The 15378-nt window shown below is 50.8% G+C and overlaps 1 protein-coding gene across 1 annotated transcript; it reads left to right on the forward strand.

Annotated features, from left to right (window-relative positions):
- The first annotated feature begins 5 nt into the window (after positions 1-5).
- On the forward strand, positions 6-15378 carry LOC126540754 (uncharacterized). The gene is made up of 4 exons (XM_050187601.3): positions 6-295; positions 11542-11693; positions 12298-12991; positions 14736-15378. The coding sequence occupies exons 3-4, from the start codon at positions 12509-12511 to the stop codon at positions 14904-14906; spliced, it is 654 nt and encodes a 217-aa protein (XP_050043558.2). The 5' UTR covers positions 6-295; positions 11542-11693; positions 12298-12508; the 3' UTR covers positions 14907-15378.

The raw sequence follows: 15378 nt of genomic DNA on the forward strand, positions 1-15378 counted from the left end.
TGTTCCGCCGTCCGCCGCCACTCATGACCTCCTCGCGGTGCTCGCGCCACCGTCGAAGCAGCAGCGGCACTCTTGAACCGAGCGCGCGAGAAGTGCACGGCTACGGACGGCCGGGAACAACCACGCAGCGGCAGGGAAACCCACTCTGGCAGGACGCCTCTCCTGCGCCACCCAAGAGGAACGGCGACGAGGACTCCGAGCGCGCATGTACGGCGAACAGCTGCGTTGACGCCAACCTCCTCCGCCGTGGTCCTAACCCGGCTCTGCCCGAGGGCCTCGAACCACCCCGATCCACGTACGTTCGTTTTGATACCGCTTTCCCGAACGCACGTTGTTCCCTTTCCTCCACCTGGTCCTCGGGGAGAGGACCTCGGCGGGAAAAAAAAAAAAGGAATGGAAAAGTCGCCGTAACTGCAAAAGACGGCCATCGCGCCATTGGCTGAAGGGGTTGTGACGTAACGATATGGCGCTTTCATTGGGTGTGGTGGCCCCCTTTAAGAGAGGCGACGACGGGCGAAAAGTGGACCCCCCGATCAATGTACGCGCTCCGTCGGCCGTGGAGTCTCGAAGTACGCCGTGCTTGCACGGCGGAGTGCTCGGTCGCGTGGCAAATATGCGGGTCTCTAGGTGACGCCGTTTTTCTTTTTTTTTTCTTTAAATTTTCTTTCTTAACTGGTTGCGTCGTAACTTTTTTTTCTGACTTTTGTCTTAAGAATTTAATAGCTCTAAGAGGGACGGTCAAGACCAAGTGCGCTGCAGCTGCGCGATGAAAAGGCGAAATGCGGGACGCAGTGAAAAGGCAGGAAACAGAAAAAAAAAAAAAAGTTTGCAACATGATTACTATGTTGCAGGAGCTCTGCGACGTTTGCGGCCGACATCTTGTTTGTAACCAAACGCGTCTCTATATTTCACTATATGTTTTTCCTACTTGTTTTATCACTCGTTTAAGATTGTCACTTCTCTGATACTAGTAAATCATCGCTGATCCGCTTTATCTTTGCCCATTTTAATTTCTTGGAGGCATGAAATATGGACAAAAAACACAGGAAATAATATATACATTTTTTTCAGTTCATGAAATGAACGCTTTGCAGAGTGGTGCCAGTGTGGTTACTCGCATTGGCGTTTACTGCGTTTTGTGGTGAGCTAATGAATTTCATTTCTCCTTCTTTCTCTTCGCTCACACAGTGTAAGGTAGCAAACTTATAGAACAACCTGGTTATTTTCCTTCTGTTTCCTTGCCTCCTTCTCAGTCTAATGGAGGTTTAGGCGTTTACCAGGGGCGTGCTTGCACTTGCTTACATTCGGTTCTTCAACTGTTTTTTACTCTCTTCGAATGAATTTCGAGCACGCTCTCGCCCCTCAGGGACAGTCTCTCTTATGCGGCGACCATACTGAACGCATTACGGGTGCATTACGGTGTGGCGCAAGCAGCCGGTGGGTGCGTCCAATTTCCGTTGCGCCGTGATTGTGCAGTATACTGCCAGCCTAAATTCGTTTTACGTATAACGTTCTCAACTACGGCAGAAACCCCCGAGTCTTTCTGACCTAATAGCAGCAATGTTTCCGTGTAGTGTGGTGTGAACGCGCCGACGCGGGCCGGCGTCTCACCGGTAATGCGTCGGAAATACGTTTCTTTCGGTTGCCACATTAAAAGAGAGCACACATGAGCGAACTTACACATGCGAACGCGGGGCGGTTCCGAACGCAGCATTTCTGCGCAAGATTTGGTCGTCTTCCGCCGTTTTTCTCTCGACGCACAGTTCAGCATTAGAAAAAAAAAATCAGTGCCTGTCTGGCGGTAAATGCCACCGAAATTCGTTAGCATTAGGTCTTACCTCTTTGGGCATCTGGATCCATGCTGCAAACAGCATTGACCACATTGCAAAGTGTTCGTCAGTAGCTCACTCGACACACGTCCCGCCCTTTCGAGAAGTATATATATATATATATGTGTGTGTGTGTGTGTGTGTGTGTGTGTGTGTGTGTGTGTGTGTGTGTGTGTGTGTGTGTGTGTGTGTGTGTGTGTGTGAGTGACGGCAGCAGCATGCACAGGTGGTGACGAGATCGCCTTCCATTGGTCGCTTACTATACTGTAGTTATGAGACACCAGTGGCGGTAATTATGACACGTCACGATTATGATTGATGATAATGATGACAAACGGCTACGAAAATGGCGCTGCAGTAATGTCGCGCTGCCCAGTTCTTGGCCCTTTGTTCTTTCGGTAGTCGCTCTCAGCTGCCGTCGAACATGAAGGGCTGCGGTATCGGTTATGCGATCGAATTCTATCAGCATACCTGATAAAAACAGCCCGTATTCACGATAGCGCTCCTACAGTAGAATTGTGCCTAAGATCAAATTTCTGCCAATCCTGATGCCAGGCATAATATTAGCGAACATTACCAGCCAAAAAGAACGAAGAGGTTTGTGAATTCGGCTCAACTTTCGCCTTCTTCTTTTTTTTTTATACGTCTTCGCGTTTCCTTAGCTTGCTGCCTTTTTTGTCATGTTCGTGAACGAGTGCGTAGGAAACTCTGAAGGAATGATTTAGCGCAAAATGAAACGGAATGTGCTTACAGGCGAGAACGTTCTCAAAAGAGATAAAGTTTATTTTAAATAGCCATTAGAAATCAGCAACTGTACGTGAATTGAGGGGAGGGAGCGAGGGCGAAGGGAGTACTACAATTGTTCTTAGCTCCTTCATGATACGTAAGAACATGCGCGTCCCTAATGACACCCGTGGCACACCTCACAGTACATAAGTTAGCAGCATGATGGACACTTAAACTGGCGCGGACATGAGGGGAAGCCCTGACGATGTGAAGTCAGGGCCAGCCAGAGTTAGCCGTAAGTAGCAGAGTTGCCATAGTAGGGACGCCCCTGACACCTACAGCAGTGATGAGACATTCGCGCACCTGTCTTGTATCTGTCCACGTTACATTGAAGAGAGGCAACGAGGTGCATGCATTGCGCTTGAGAGACTGGACAATCGCCCACTGTTAGTACAGACAATAACACGACAGTCGTCTGAGCGGACGCATCTGCCAGGGGCGGATAGTTCATTCTCTTCTTTTTTCTTTTTTTCAGTCAACGGGTCTGCTAGATAAGCTGTACGAGTGACTCGTGCGCGTGATTATTTTTGCACGTGATTGAGATCCTTATCTTTCCCACTTCCCCTCTCTTTACATGCCTAGGTCCCCTGCAGAAGTCGTGTTAGGCAAGTGGCTATGGCGCTGTGCTACTGAGCGCGAGGTACCAGGTTCGACTACCAGCCACGGCAACCGCACTTTAATGATGTTAAAAAAATTATGTGGTTTTACGTGCCAAAACCACTTTCTGATTATGAGGCACGCCGTAGTGGATGACTCCGGAAATTTCGACCACCTGGGTTTCTTTAACGTGCACCTAAATCTAAGTACACGGGTGTTTTCGAATTTCGCCCCCATCGAAATGCGGCCGCCGTGGCCGGGATTCGATCCCGCGACCTCGTGCTCAGCAGCCTAGCACCATAGCCACTGAGCAACCACGGCGGGTCTTTAATGATGTTAGGATCCAAACTCTCTTTGTGCGTTGAGAATTGGGTGCACGTTGAAGAAACGTAGATGATCGGAACAAGCCCGCAGCCCTCGACTACAGCGTTCTTCGTAGGCTATGTCCCTTCAGAACGTTACATACGCTTAATGAAAACTTACTTCCCGTTTTCCGCCAGGCAGGGATATCAACGGGACTTCTTTCTATAGACAACCTCTCTACCTTTTACTCCTTTCTTCCTAACTGCCTCTCCAACACGTTTATTAATGCGATAGTATTAAGGGCCCCGTGTCACAGAAAATCGCGTGTCGGTGTCGACGGAGTTGTCCGTGAGCGAAAATTTCCACATATATTTGGGTATATATATATATATATATATATATATATATATATATATATATATATATATATATATATATATGTGCCACGCCTTGCAATATGACATGCGGTGTATGCGGGTTATGTTGCCACACTAGTCTATCACTAGAGTTGCTCATACATTGCCCTACATTCTTGACAAAGCTATTCCTCGGAATTTTGAGTATGAGAGTCCACAAACAAATGTCACGAAACAAAACACTGACAGCGCGTGCCTTTTACGTTAAATGTTCTCAGACTGAAATATTAACAGCGCGAAACAATAACAGAAACCTGAAAATTATGTAATTTTTGGCACGGCTGCGCAATACCTCAGTGATTGGCCCACGCAAGAGGCCGCGTTTCAACCAAAAAGCTCACCTGCGTGCTGTTGGAATCGTACCGCTGGCACGAGTTGTTGGGGTCTCGGTTCTGACGCCCGTTATTGCCAATGGGTCGCAAGCCCCAAGGGTAGCGTTGGCCTGGCGGCCTGGGGCACTGGAAGCATCCGAAGGTCCCGGCAAAGCATGAGAAGACTGGTAACAAAACAACTTGTTTATTCTAACATAGCAAAAGAGCGGCCGGTCAGGTCGACCGAATTGGAGAGACGGGAGAGCACGTAACTCAACAGTACAAATCGGAGCCTCTCCTCTGGCGTCCGGGGGCAGCTGCTCTTATACCCTCGGCGTCGCGGTCCAAAAGGGAAGGAGGGAAGGTCACGGGATGAAGGTCACGGGACGGCGGAGCATGAGCCCACGACGGCGCGAACTGTCGGGCCGAGAGACCTGCTGAACCGAGTGTAGTGACGCATCGCCAACCCTCACCCACACGACGGCGCGAACAGTTGAGCCGAGAGACGTCCAGGCTCCTCATTCGGGGAACTCCGCTCCCCGGCTGCCGCGCTTTGACAAGCGAGGGCACACACACACACACGCACACACGAAGACACGTGGCACTGAAACACGCCTGGACACGCTTGGCGGGTAGGCGTCGCGGCGGCGTCGGACGGGCCAAAATGTCCGCCGCTTTGAACAAAGCCCCGGCGTCCGTTGCATCCGCGCCGGCATTACCGCGCGTTGTAGGCGAAACGTAACAGACCGCCCCGCCGGGGGAAGGAGATCCCGAAGGTCAGGGGACTGCATCCGCTGTCCGGAGGGATGTCACTCGATGATGCTCATAACCGAAGTTGGGCGTCCTTGGGCGTTTCTTGAGCGCAGCGCACAGAGAAGGCCTCGTTCTCACGTTCAGGTGCACACAGGACACTGCAAAGTGACTTCGGGAGAGTTGACATTTTTGTCCTCGTTTCCGGCAAGCGTTAGAACCACGCCAAAAGTCAACCGCTCAGTCAGCAAGCACGGCACAACCCTCACTAAGCCCTGCCAGGCTCTTTCCCCCTTTTTTTTTTACTGCTGCCTAGTTCCTTACAGTAGTTTAGCAGCACTCAGAACGCGTCCACAAATCGAAAAAATTGCACTAAAAAGCACATCATCACTTTGAAACACTACACAAAAGCAATAGGTTAAAAATCCTGCCTCAGGAAGAAAAACATCAGTAACAAGCAATTTTGAGGCTGATTCCCACGTTAGGGGCTTCGACTTAAGCCATCGGCGTTACCGTTGAGACTCCCCTTTTTGTAACGCACCTCAAAGGAATATTGTTGCAAAGCGAGGCTCCAGCGCAGGAGGCGGCCATTTTTGGGAGAGATGGTCTGCAGCCATTGGAGAGGGCAGTGATCCGTTTCAATGATAAACCTCGAGCCGGCTAGGTAACATGACAATTTCTGAACGGCCCACACGATACACGCACACTCTTTCTCGGTGGCGCTATACGCCTGCTCACGACTGGTCAGCTTACGACTAGCATACAGGACGGGGTGTTCTACTTCTCCATTTTCCCGTTGGCACAGTACAACGCCCATGCCTCGCTCACTAGCATCACACTGAACAACGAACCCTTTTGTGTAGTCGGGCGATCGTAGCACAGGCTGGCTTGTTAGGGCGCTCTTTAGGGCGCTAAAAGCTCTTTCCTTCGTCTCATCCCAGACGACTGTTTGCGGCTCTGTCTTTCTTAGAGCATCCGTTAGGGGAGCCGCGATATCAGAGTACCTGGGGATGTACCTCTGATAGTAGCCGGCGATACCTAAGAACGACCGAATATCGGTCTTCGTGCGCGGTTGCGGGAAGTCTCGCACAGCGGCCACCTTTATTTCAGAGGGGCGGCGTCGACCCCGACCAATCACTTGTCCGAGGTAGACAACCTCGGCCTGTGCTAACTGGCACTTGGGAGCCTTGACTGTCAAGCCCGCATCGCGCAGGCGGGTTAGCACTGCCCGCAAGTGCGCCATATGCTCAGGCCAGGATGCGGAGAATATCGCTACGTCGTCTAGATACGGTAAAGCGAATTCTTGCTGTCCCCGCAACACTTTATCCATGAGGCTTGAAAAGCAGTATGGCGCGTTCTTCTAACCAAAACTCAAAACTTTAGGACGGAATGTCCCCATTGGTGAAATGAACGCCGCATACCTACTAGCCTCTTCTGTAAGTGGAACCTGCCAATAACCCCTGACAAGATCTAGGGTGGAAATAAACTGAGCGCTACTCACTCTCTCAAGGCGCTCCTCGATGTTAGGGATCGGATAAATTTGATCCTTAGTGATGGAATTAAGCCTGCGGTAGTCGACGCAAGGACGAGGTTCCTTGCCCGGTACCTCAACTAAAATCAAAGGGGAGGTATAATCACTCTCACCCGCTTCAATAACACCGAGCTGTAGCATTTTCTTTACCTCAGCCTCCATAATATCGCTCTGGCGGGGTGACACCCGGTACGCCTTGGATCGTACTGGCTCTGGGGAGGTAAGTTCTATGTCATGAGTAAGGACAGAAGTCCTACCAGGCCTCTCAGAGAACAGACCTTGAAACTCTTGTAAGAGCTGGTGTAGTTCGGTTTTCTGCTCAGGCGACAGCGATGCTTTACTTATTAAGTCACTAATGACTTGATCGGTGTCTTTCCTGTTCGTCACTGAGCCTAGTCCCGGAAGCTCGACCGGAAGCTCTTCTAACTTTCCCGCATCGGGAATTTCCTCTCCAGTATCTGGTGACTTTAACGCTACAGGCTCAATTTTATCCCGTTCGGGCGTGCCCTGAATACCAGCTTGCTGCGCCTCTGACCCTTTTTCATCGTTCAACAACGTCGGTCCCGCATCTACCGCCTTTGCAGCGAGCTCCCGAACCTTCGATCTGGTTAAGGCCTGAACGCTAGCCTCACCAAACAAAAGCCCCTTCTCGCGCAGGAGGTGATCGGACCTGTTCGAAAATAGGTACGGGTACTGGGGGGGCAGCATAGATGACACTGCGGCCTCCGTCTCAAGTGCTCCGAAAGGTCCTTCAATAAGCACTTTTGCTACCGGCAGACACACGCTATGAGCTTCCACTGCTTGCTTGATCCATGCGCACTCGCCCGTGAACATTTCGGGTTCTACGTAAGAGGGGTGAACGACATCCATCGTAGCTGCGGTATCGCGAAGCACTCGGCACTCTTTCCCGTTCACGAGGAGGTCTCGCATGTAAGGCTCGAGAAGCTTCATGTTCTCGTCAGTGCTGCATATAGACAAAAACACGACTTGTGTTTTTGTTTCTGGACACTGCGCCGAAAAGTGACCCGGCTTCTGGCACGTATAACAAACGCGCGCTTGCCTCGTCTCGAACCGCTTTCTGCGTTCGGCTTCGGTTGCCGCCGTCTCCTTACGTTCGGTCGGACTGCTTTCACTCGCATCCGCACTACGTGTATCCCCCTTTGCTCTCATGGGTGTGAACTTCGGCCTCTCAAACTTGGAGCCAAATTCACCCTTTTGACCGTCCTTAGCTCCACGAGCCCGACGCGTCACAAACTCTTCGGCTAACTCAGCGGCTCTAGCCACCGTACTAACGTCTGGCCTATCCAAGACCCAGTACCGCACGTTCTCAGGTAACCGACTATAAAACTGTTCTAGCCCGAAACACTGCAGAACTTTCTCGTGGTCACCAAACGCTTTCTCTTCTTTGAGCCACTCCTGCATGTTTGACATAAGCCTGTACGCAAACTCTGTATATGACTCACTTTTGCCTTTCTCATTTTCCCGAAACTTCCGACGGAACGCCTCCGCTGACAGCCGGTACTTTTTTAGCAGACTCGATTTCACTTTGTCGAAATCCTCTGCCTCCTCTCTCTCCAAGCGAGCGACTACGTCGGCCGCCTCGCCGGGTAGCAAAGTGAGCAAGCGCTGTGGCCACGTTTCCCGAGAGAACCCCTGCTTCTCGCACGTTCGCTCAAAGTTAACCAGGAACAAACCAATGTCCTCTCCAAGCTTAAACGGCCGCATCAGGTCAGTCATTTTGAACAATACTCGTTCTCCTGCACCGTGTGCCTGACTTCCATTACGAGCGCGTTCCATCTCTAACTCGAGACGCTTCATTTCCAAAGCGTGTTGACGGTCGCGCTCTTCTTTTTCTTTCTCTTTTTGTTCTTTAAGTTCGCGCTCCTGTCTTTTTGCCGTCTCCCTCTCCTCAATGGTCTCAAGGCATTCCGACAGCTCGTCATCCTCAGCTTCTAACTCAAGAATAGCCCTTAGCAGTTCTGGTTTTCTGAGTTTGTCTGAGACATCCAGACCCAACTCTCTTGCAAGTTCCAGCAATTTCGGTTTGCGCAACGACTTCAAATCCATGGCTGCTCTGAATGCTGCTTTCTCTACTGCCTACTATTGTCTTGCCGCAAACTAACCCGGTAGCAACGACAACCACAATTACCAGCTCTGTTTCTAACACTAACAAAAGCCTGGCAAAACTCAGAAGAAGAAAGTCCCGCACTCACCAAACCTCGCAGCCAAGACTTCAGCGCAGTCGTTCCGCTGCAGGCAACCAGTCATCACACAGGGCTCGTTGCGCTGCTCCCGGATGGTCGTTGAGCTGCTCAGCATACAGTCAACCGCATCTCTTCGCTGCTGGCCTCCGTTGTCGCGATCTCTCCGCTGCCAACCAGATGTTGTAATCGCACCGCTGGCACGAGTTGTTGGGGTCTCGGTGCTGACGCCCGTTATTGCCAATGGGTCGCAAGCCCCAAGGGTAGCGTTGGCCTGGCGGCCTGGGGCACTGGAAGCATCCGAAGGTCCCGGCAAAGCATGAGAAGACTGGTAACAAAACAACTTGTTTATTCTAACATAGCAAAAGAGCGGCCGGTCAGGTCGACCGAATTGGAGAGACGGGAGAGCACGTAACTCAACAGTACAAATCGGAGCCTCTCCTCTGGCGTCCGGGGGCAGCTGCTCTTATACCCTCGGCGTCGCGGTCCAAAAGGGAAGGAGGGAAGGTCACGGGATGAAGGTCACGGGACGGCGGAGCATGAGCCCACGACGGCGCGAACTGTCGGGCCGAGAGACCTGCTGAACCGAGTGTAGTGACGCATCGCCAACCCTCACCCACACGACGGCGCGAACAGTTGAGCCGAGAGACGTCCAGGCTCCTCATTCGGGGAACTCCGCTCCCCGGCTGCCGCGCTTTGACAAGCGAGGGCACACACACACACACGCACACACGAAGACACGTGGCACTGAAACACGCCTGGACACGCTTGGCGGGTAGGCGTCGCGGCGGCGTCGGACGGGCCAAAATGTCCGCCGCTTTGAACAAAGCCCCGGCGTCCGTTGCATCCGCGCCGGCATTACCGCGCGTTGTAGGCGAAACGTAACAGTGCATAGCGTTCGCCGTCAGCGTTTCCCGGTAAGCATAAGCTGCAGTTGCCGGGAAGCGTGAGAAGCAGTCAGGGATCTTTGAATGTTAATCGGGCTCCACTCTTAAAGGCGAAGCTTAAGCGTGCTCCAAGTTTTGTGATTAAAAACTGATTATCGCAGCGTTTTGCCACAACCTTCAGCCAATTATCGATAATCGAAAGTCGAGAACAATAGTCTGAGCGTTGTATTGTGCATGGCTTACACCAAATAGTAGAAATAACACTTCGTCGACGAAGATAAGTGGCGTTTCAGCGTCACTCCTCGGAAACTTTGCATGTATTTGAGGCAAATCTTTTGCAAAATAAACATGCATTTTCCAATACCGCCGTCCATGAGTTTGTATTACATACATCATGCAATACATCATCACAGGGGGCATTATTTAATTGCTTTGATTGCCTACACTCTAAGAGCATTCCTTCGCTATACAAACGGACCGGCCCTCTATGCAGTGTTCTTTCTTTCTTTTTTTTTTACTTCGAACAAACTAAAAAAAAAAGGCCAGAAAGGTTACTTGAATCACGCCCTTACAGATTATTTATGTGACCAGGCGAGCATCATTCGGAAGAACGAAAAACCAAAAATATTCATTGCCTAGGTAAACAACATACATGGACTTCCTAGTTACAAACTTTACGCCACATATTTATATAGGAAAGTTGAAGCGAATCGCCATAAATGTCAAGTTCCGATTTTTAACATTTAAGAACGGCCGCGTAAACTGAAATAACTTGCTTTAAATTAGTCGTTGAACTTACCTGATTGCGCACGTAGCCATGCGAAGCGCGGATACCGGTGCAACCCTTCTGTAACGTGCAGAGCGGCGTTAAACGTAGCTTGTCTATGCGGAGCGATAAAGCGGGCTGTCTATCCTCTGCTGCTGAAGCAACTGTGCATCCAATCGGCAGTTACGCCCGGCGTCAAGCGAAATAAGATCGCGGGGAGAGGGAACTGTGGTCCTAGCTTCGCTTTACGCCGCTCTGCTACGTCACAGGAGGGTTGCACTGGTTGCACCGTGAGCCGCGCTCCGACTGCTGTCTGCGAAATCGGGCAAATTCAACGACTAAGTTGAAGCAAATTATTTCGGTTTACGTTCCCACTTTTAAATGTTGAAGAGCAGAACTGTATTTTTATGACGATTCTCTTCAACCTTCCAACATAGATATGTGCCGTAAGGTTTGTAACTAGGAAGGTAATCAATGTAATTCGTTTATTTATTCAATAGATTGCCTCGACTTTTCTTGCAAATGATATCCGCCTGGGCGGATATTTAATCTGTAGTGACGTTATTTGAGTAACTGCTGTGGGCTTTTAAAAAATAAAGTGTTCGAAATAAAAAAAAACAATATAGGTAATGATTATTGCGCATTTATTATTCACGTTGACTCGCCTACTACTATTAGAGAACTGCTCACTTCGTCGACAAGTGCGGGAAACTATTAAAACTATGATAATTATGATGGTGCTCATTGTGATGATGGTGTGGTGATGATGATGATGAAGAACTCGAACTATGGCGCATATTCACTAAGGATTGACCAAGAATCGAATGGTGCAGGCAAAAATGTATTAATCGAAATTACTTCTAAATCTAAAAAAAAGAAAACTGAATTGAAGAAGCGCAGAAAACGAACCGCGTAATTTTGCACTCGGAAGCGGGTGATATAATACCTGTGCTTCAATTAAAATGCTTACATAGCACCCCACAACAGCGTATAGAAATACTTCTTCTGTTTAACTTCGACGTTCAATTTTGAAATGATGTTGCTAATTTTTTTTCTGCTAACATAAATACATTACCGTGAACCTTTCACAATTTTATTTAATTAGATTACTGAATGCCGTGTTGAGAACAAAACAGCTGGATTAACATACTTTTAAATTACCAGCTGCGGAAGCTGATGTCTGTCAACTGGCAGCCATGGTGGCTGCCATGACCACCTGACCTGGGCGAGCAGTAGCGCGTCCTCCTGCCAGTGGGACATGCTGCTTCAAGCCTGCGCAACGTTGAAGTCGTCCACCTATATTACAGCTCGCCCAGGTAATACAGTGTCGTTAGGCAGAGTTGCGATTTACGGAAAACCGTTTTTGATGTCGAGGTCCCTAAGGCGCGCTGAAAATTTCAGCGCGAGTTAACAAATTTGGTGTTTTCTGGCTATCCACAGGGCAGTTTAGGCACAGTGGTCATTGCCATAGTGACGAATGTTGGTAGTTAGCCAACCTGATTAGGGAGTAAACAGCCATGCAAACCAAACGCAGTACATCTACCCTAAGCTCGTCATTTGGGCGCAGCTATGCATGTTCGAGTGCTAATCGCACTGGAAGGGAAGTCGTCACTGTCAGCTTTTTACGGAAATTTTCTCTTCTTGTGAACTGTCAGATAGCTCAACCGTCTAAATGTGACGAGACATACCTAATATGCTCCCGACAGGTTGTATTGTCAATAGCTCGCTCTTTATAACGCGATATGAAGCTCAATAACGTTAAATCAGTGGTCACATTTTCGCTTTCAAAGGCTTCTCGAGGCTTTGGAGCAGATACGAGACGGGTAAACATACATTGGGCAGAAGCATCAGATGTTCATAATATGTTCCTTGAACTTAGCTTGTCATCTCGCGCCTCACAGAACTCTTCTTGTCGCGCAGTGGAAAGCGGAGGGAGGTAGACCCTCCTGGATGGTATGCGTCCATGACCGGTCACCAAGAGCTCGTTCCCTCTGCGTGCGATCGCCACGGCGCCTGCGATCAGGGAACGTAACGTCGTCGCCGGGCTGTGAACACTACACACTCCGCGCTGTGTCATGACACGCCATCCCTTAGACGGTGCTCGTTCAAGCGGCCAAATGAGAGCGGCAGCATGCTGACGACGTGTAGCTTCGCGTGCCTTTTGCTTCTGCTGCAGCTCACGGAATGTTCACCCACGGCTTACGACCTCAGCAGCTCCGAACAACCGCTGACAAGGGAGAAGCTACAGCTAGTGCAGCAGCAGCAGCAACAGCAGCAGCAGCAACAGCAGCAGCAGCAACAGCAGCAGCAGCAGCAGTCACCATCGCCTTCGTTCAAGCCCGGCCGCAGGACCAACTACGGCCTGCTCAAGTCCGAGCCGTGCAGTTCGGACCAGACGTGCAGCATGCGGGATCCGGCTTCGCGCTGCCTCGAACAGTTCTGCGTGTGCCAACACGGGTTCACGGACCAGTTCGGCGACCGCTGCAAGAAACTCGTGCCGCTGGGCGAGGTCTGCTCCGAGAACCTGGTCTGCTCCGGCGACGCCGTCCAGTGCTCAGACGAGCGATGCGTCTGCGAACGAGGCTTCGCCGAGGACGAGGGAGCCTGCATCAAGGTACTTCGGGCACGCATTCGACTGGTAGCTCTGGAACGTTTCTGAGCGCTGTCACCAATTCGGTTTGCATTTGGCTGGTCGAAAGCGAGTGTTCGGAACGAATTAGTATGGCTCCTTCAGGGCGCCACAGAGGCGCTTTCACCTTCGGGCTGACAGCGCGACCGAATTCTGACAGAATATCCCGTTCACGAGACTCGTACGTTTGCCCTGGGAGCAGGTGGCTGGGGCAAACGTTCTCCGGCTCTATTCTCGAGAAGGCGCCGCATCGCTCAAACAGGGTTGTAGTGGAACCAGTCGAATGTACGAAAAGCCATGCCCTGCAGCAGCTCATTCGTGGTGCAACCATTAGAGAAAAAAAAACTAATTTTGGATGATTTGTCGGTTTCCCACAAAAGCGAGGGTTTGCATCAAGTTGCTGCCTGCTTGCAGTATAATTTCCGTACCGCTTGTACGAGACCACTTAGTTGCCCATGCATACTGGCTTGCGTGTGTGATTGCGACAGCCGCGCGTCAGGCGTCTCAATATAAAGCGCATTTAGCTCAAAGTTTCCAAATACTTGTTTCTGGATGCCTAATTTAACGCAATATGCTTCGCTTTCGGTGTAGATATCAGGGCACCGGCGAGCGGCATTCAGATATTTTGCCCTTATTTTGCTTCCCATTACCGCCAAGCGGGAGGTATCGTTGACGCAGCAGCTGAAAGCAGCCAGGGCAAACCGCAAGCATATTCAGGCATTGGCGAAACTCCATTTTACGCCTCCCGTGCTGTTAACCACCATTTTGTAATTTCCGCTTTCCTGGTTCCGGTTCTCTCTATTGCTATCGAGGAGGTAGCTGTGCCAGCACGGCGTGCTCAAGCTTCCGCAAGGCACTAACTAGGCCTTTAGTTCAAAAGCATGCGCAACTCGGGACCGCAGGCCATTCGCATTTAACTGACTCAAGGTACGGAGAAGGTGGCTCTTGTCGCACGTCGTTTTCAGCCAGGTATCCTGGTACACAGAAATCTCGGGGGAGGGACAGAACGCTGCCCTGGCTCCGCCAGAGCCGATTGAGACACCGTGTCACATGACTTTGTCGCTTTCGCAGCCAAACGCACTGCGCGTCTCTGGAAACATTCCACGTGCGGTCCGCGCATGCGCGGCAATACCGTGACAGCACGATGGTGGCGCCCAAGGCACGAATGTTCCTCAAGTCGTCATCGTCATCATCATATTATTATTATTATTATTATTATTATTATTATTACGTCCACTGCCGGACGAAAGTCTCTCCCAGCGATCTCCAATTAACCCCGTCTCGCGCTAGCTTATCCCAACCTTCGCTTGCATATTTCCCAATTTCATCACCACACCTAAATTTCTTCTGTCCTCAACTGCACTTTCCTTCCTCGAATTGGGCCTGCCCGGATCGCACGCCTCCGGATCATGCCCTCGAGCTCTGGCGAGCACTGCTGCTGTTCCTCCAGGACACGGCGGCACCACCGGTCGGCGATCGGCTCCGCGACAGCCACAAGTCATGCGGCCCCCACTTAGCTGCCTCCAGGACGTTCGTTAATAAAACGGAGGCAGGCTCACCCTTCCCCTTTTGCAACAATACCCCCTCCCTTTCCACCGCAGCGCCCTCGGCGCATTCTAACGTGGAATAAACGTGGTTTCATTCATTCCTCGAGTATATCACATTAAGATGACAGGGTACAAAAGTATTCACGCTCGTCGCTGATCCACCTTCCGCGTGCGCGTCGCAGGTAGACCCATCGCGGGCCTCCAGCCGCATCCTGCTGTACGTGGTGTGCGCCGCGACTGTGCTGTTTGTGGTGGGCGGAATGTCGTCCATGCTCTACTCACAGGTCAGGCAGCGCCACTTCAAGGACCAGGCCTGCGACAACTGCTTCCTCGCACAGTGCACGATTCTCTGAACTGTTGTTGCAGCCTCACGAGTACATTCCTTCCCAAACTGCAGCTTGCGGCGTGATTGCCGTCGCCATCGATTGCCGTCGCGCATCTGAGACATGGACGGCTCGGCGGTCAAAATGACCACTGGACGCTGCGGATGATGCTTGTTAATAGCAGACCGTATCAAAATGCAACGCAACTTGAGAGCGACGAGCTTTACCTGTTTCACTTGAAGCCGTGCTGATAAGATGGACTGACTGGCGTCATGCTCCACATTAGGCGCACTGCTTCTGATGTGTCGCGTGAAATGTTCGTGTCGTTTGTGTGACTTGTGAAAACACGTTTTATGCAAAAGTCACCCGTGTTTACAGTATTCGATTGGACAAGTCCTGCTCTTCCTGCCCTCTATTATGAAAGCTACTTGCTTTGTCAGTTTTACGTTTTATTGGACCTGTGCAGACATGCACCCTATAAAAACACAGCATCGCACAGCCG

This window comes from Dermacentor andersoni, chromosome 2 (genome assembly GCF_023375885.2).
Source record: "Dermacentor andersoni chromosome 2, qqDerAnde1_hic_scaffold, whole genome shotgun sequence".
NCBI lineage: Eukaryota > Metazoa > Arthropoda > Arachnida > Ixodida > Ixodidae > Dermacentor > Dermacentor andersoni.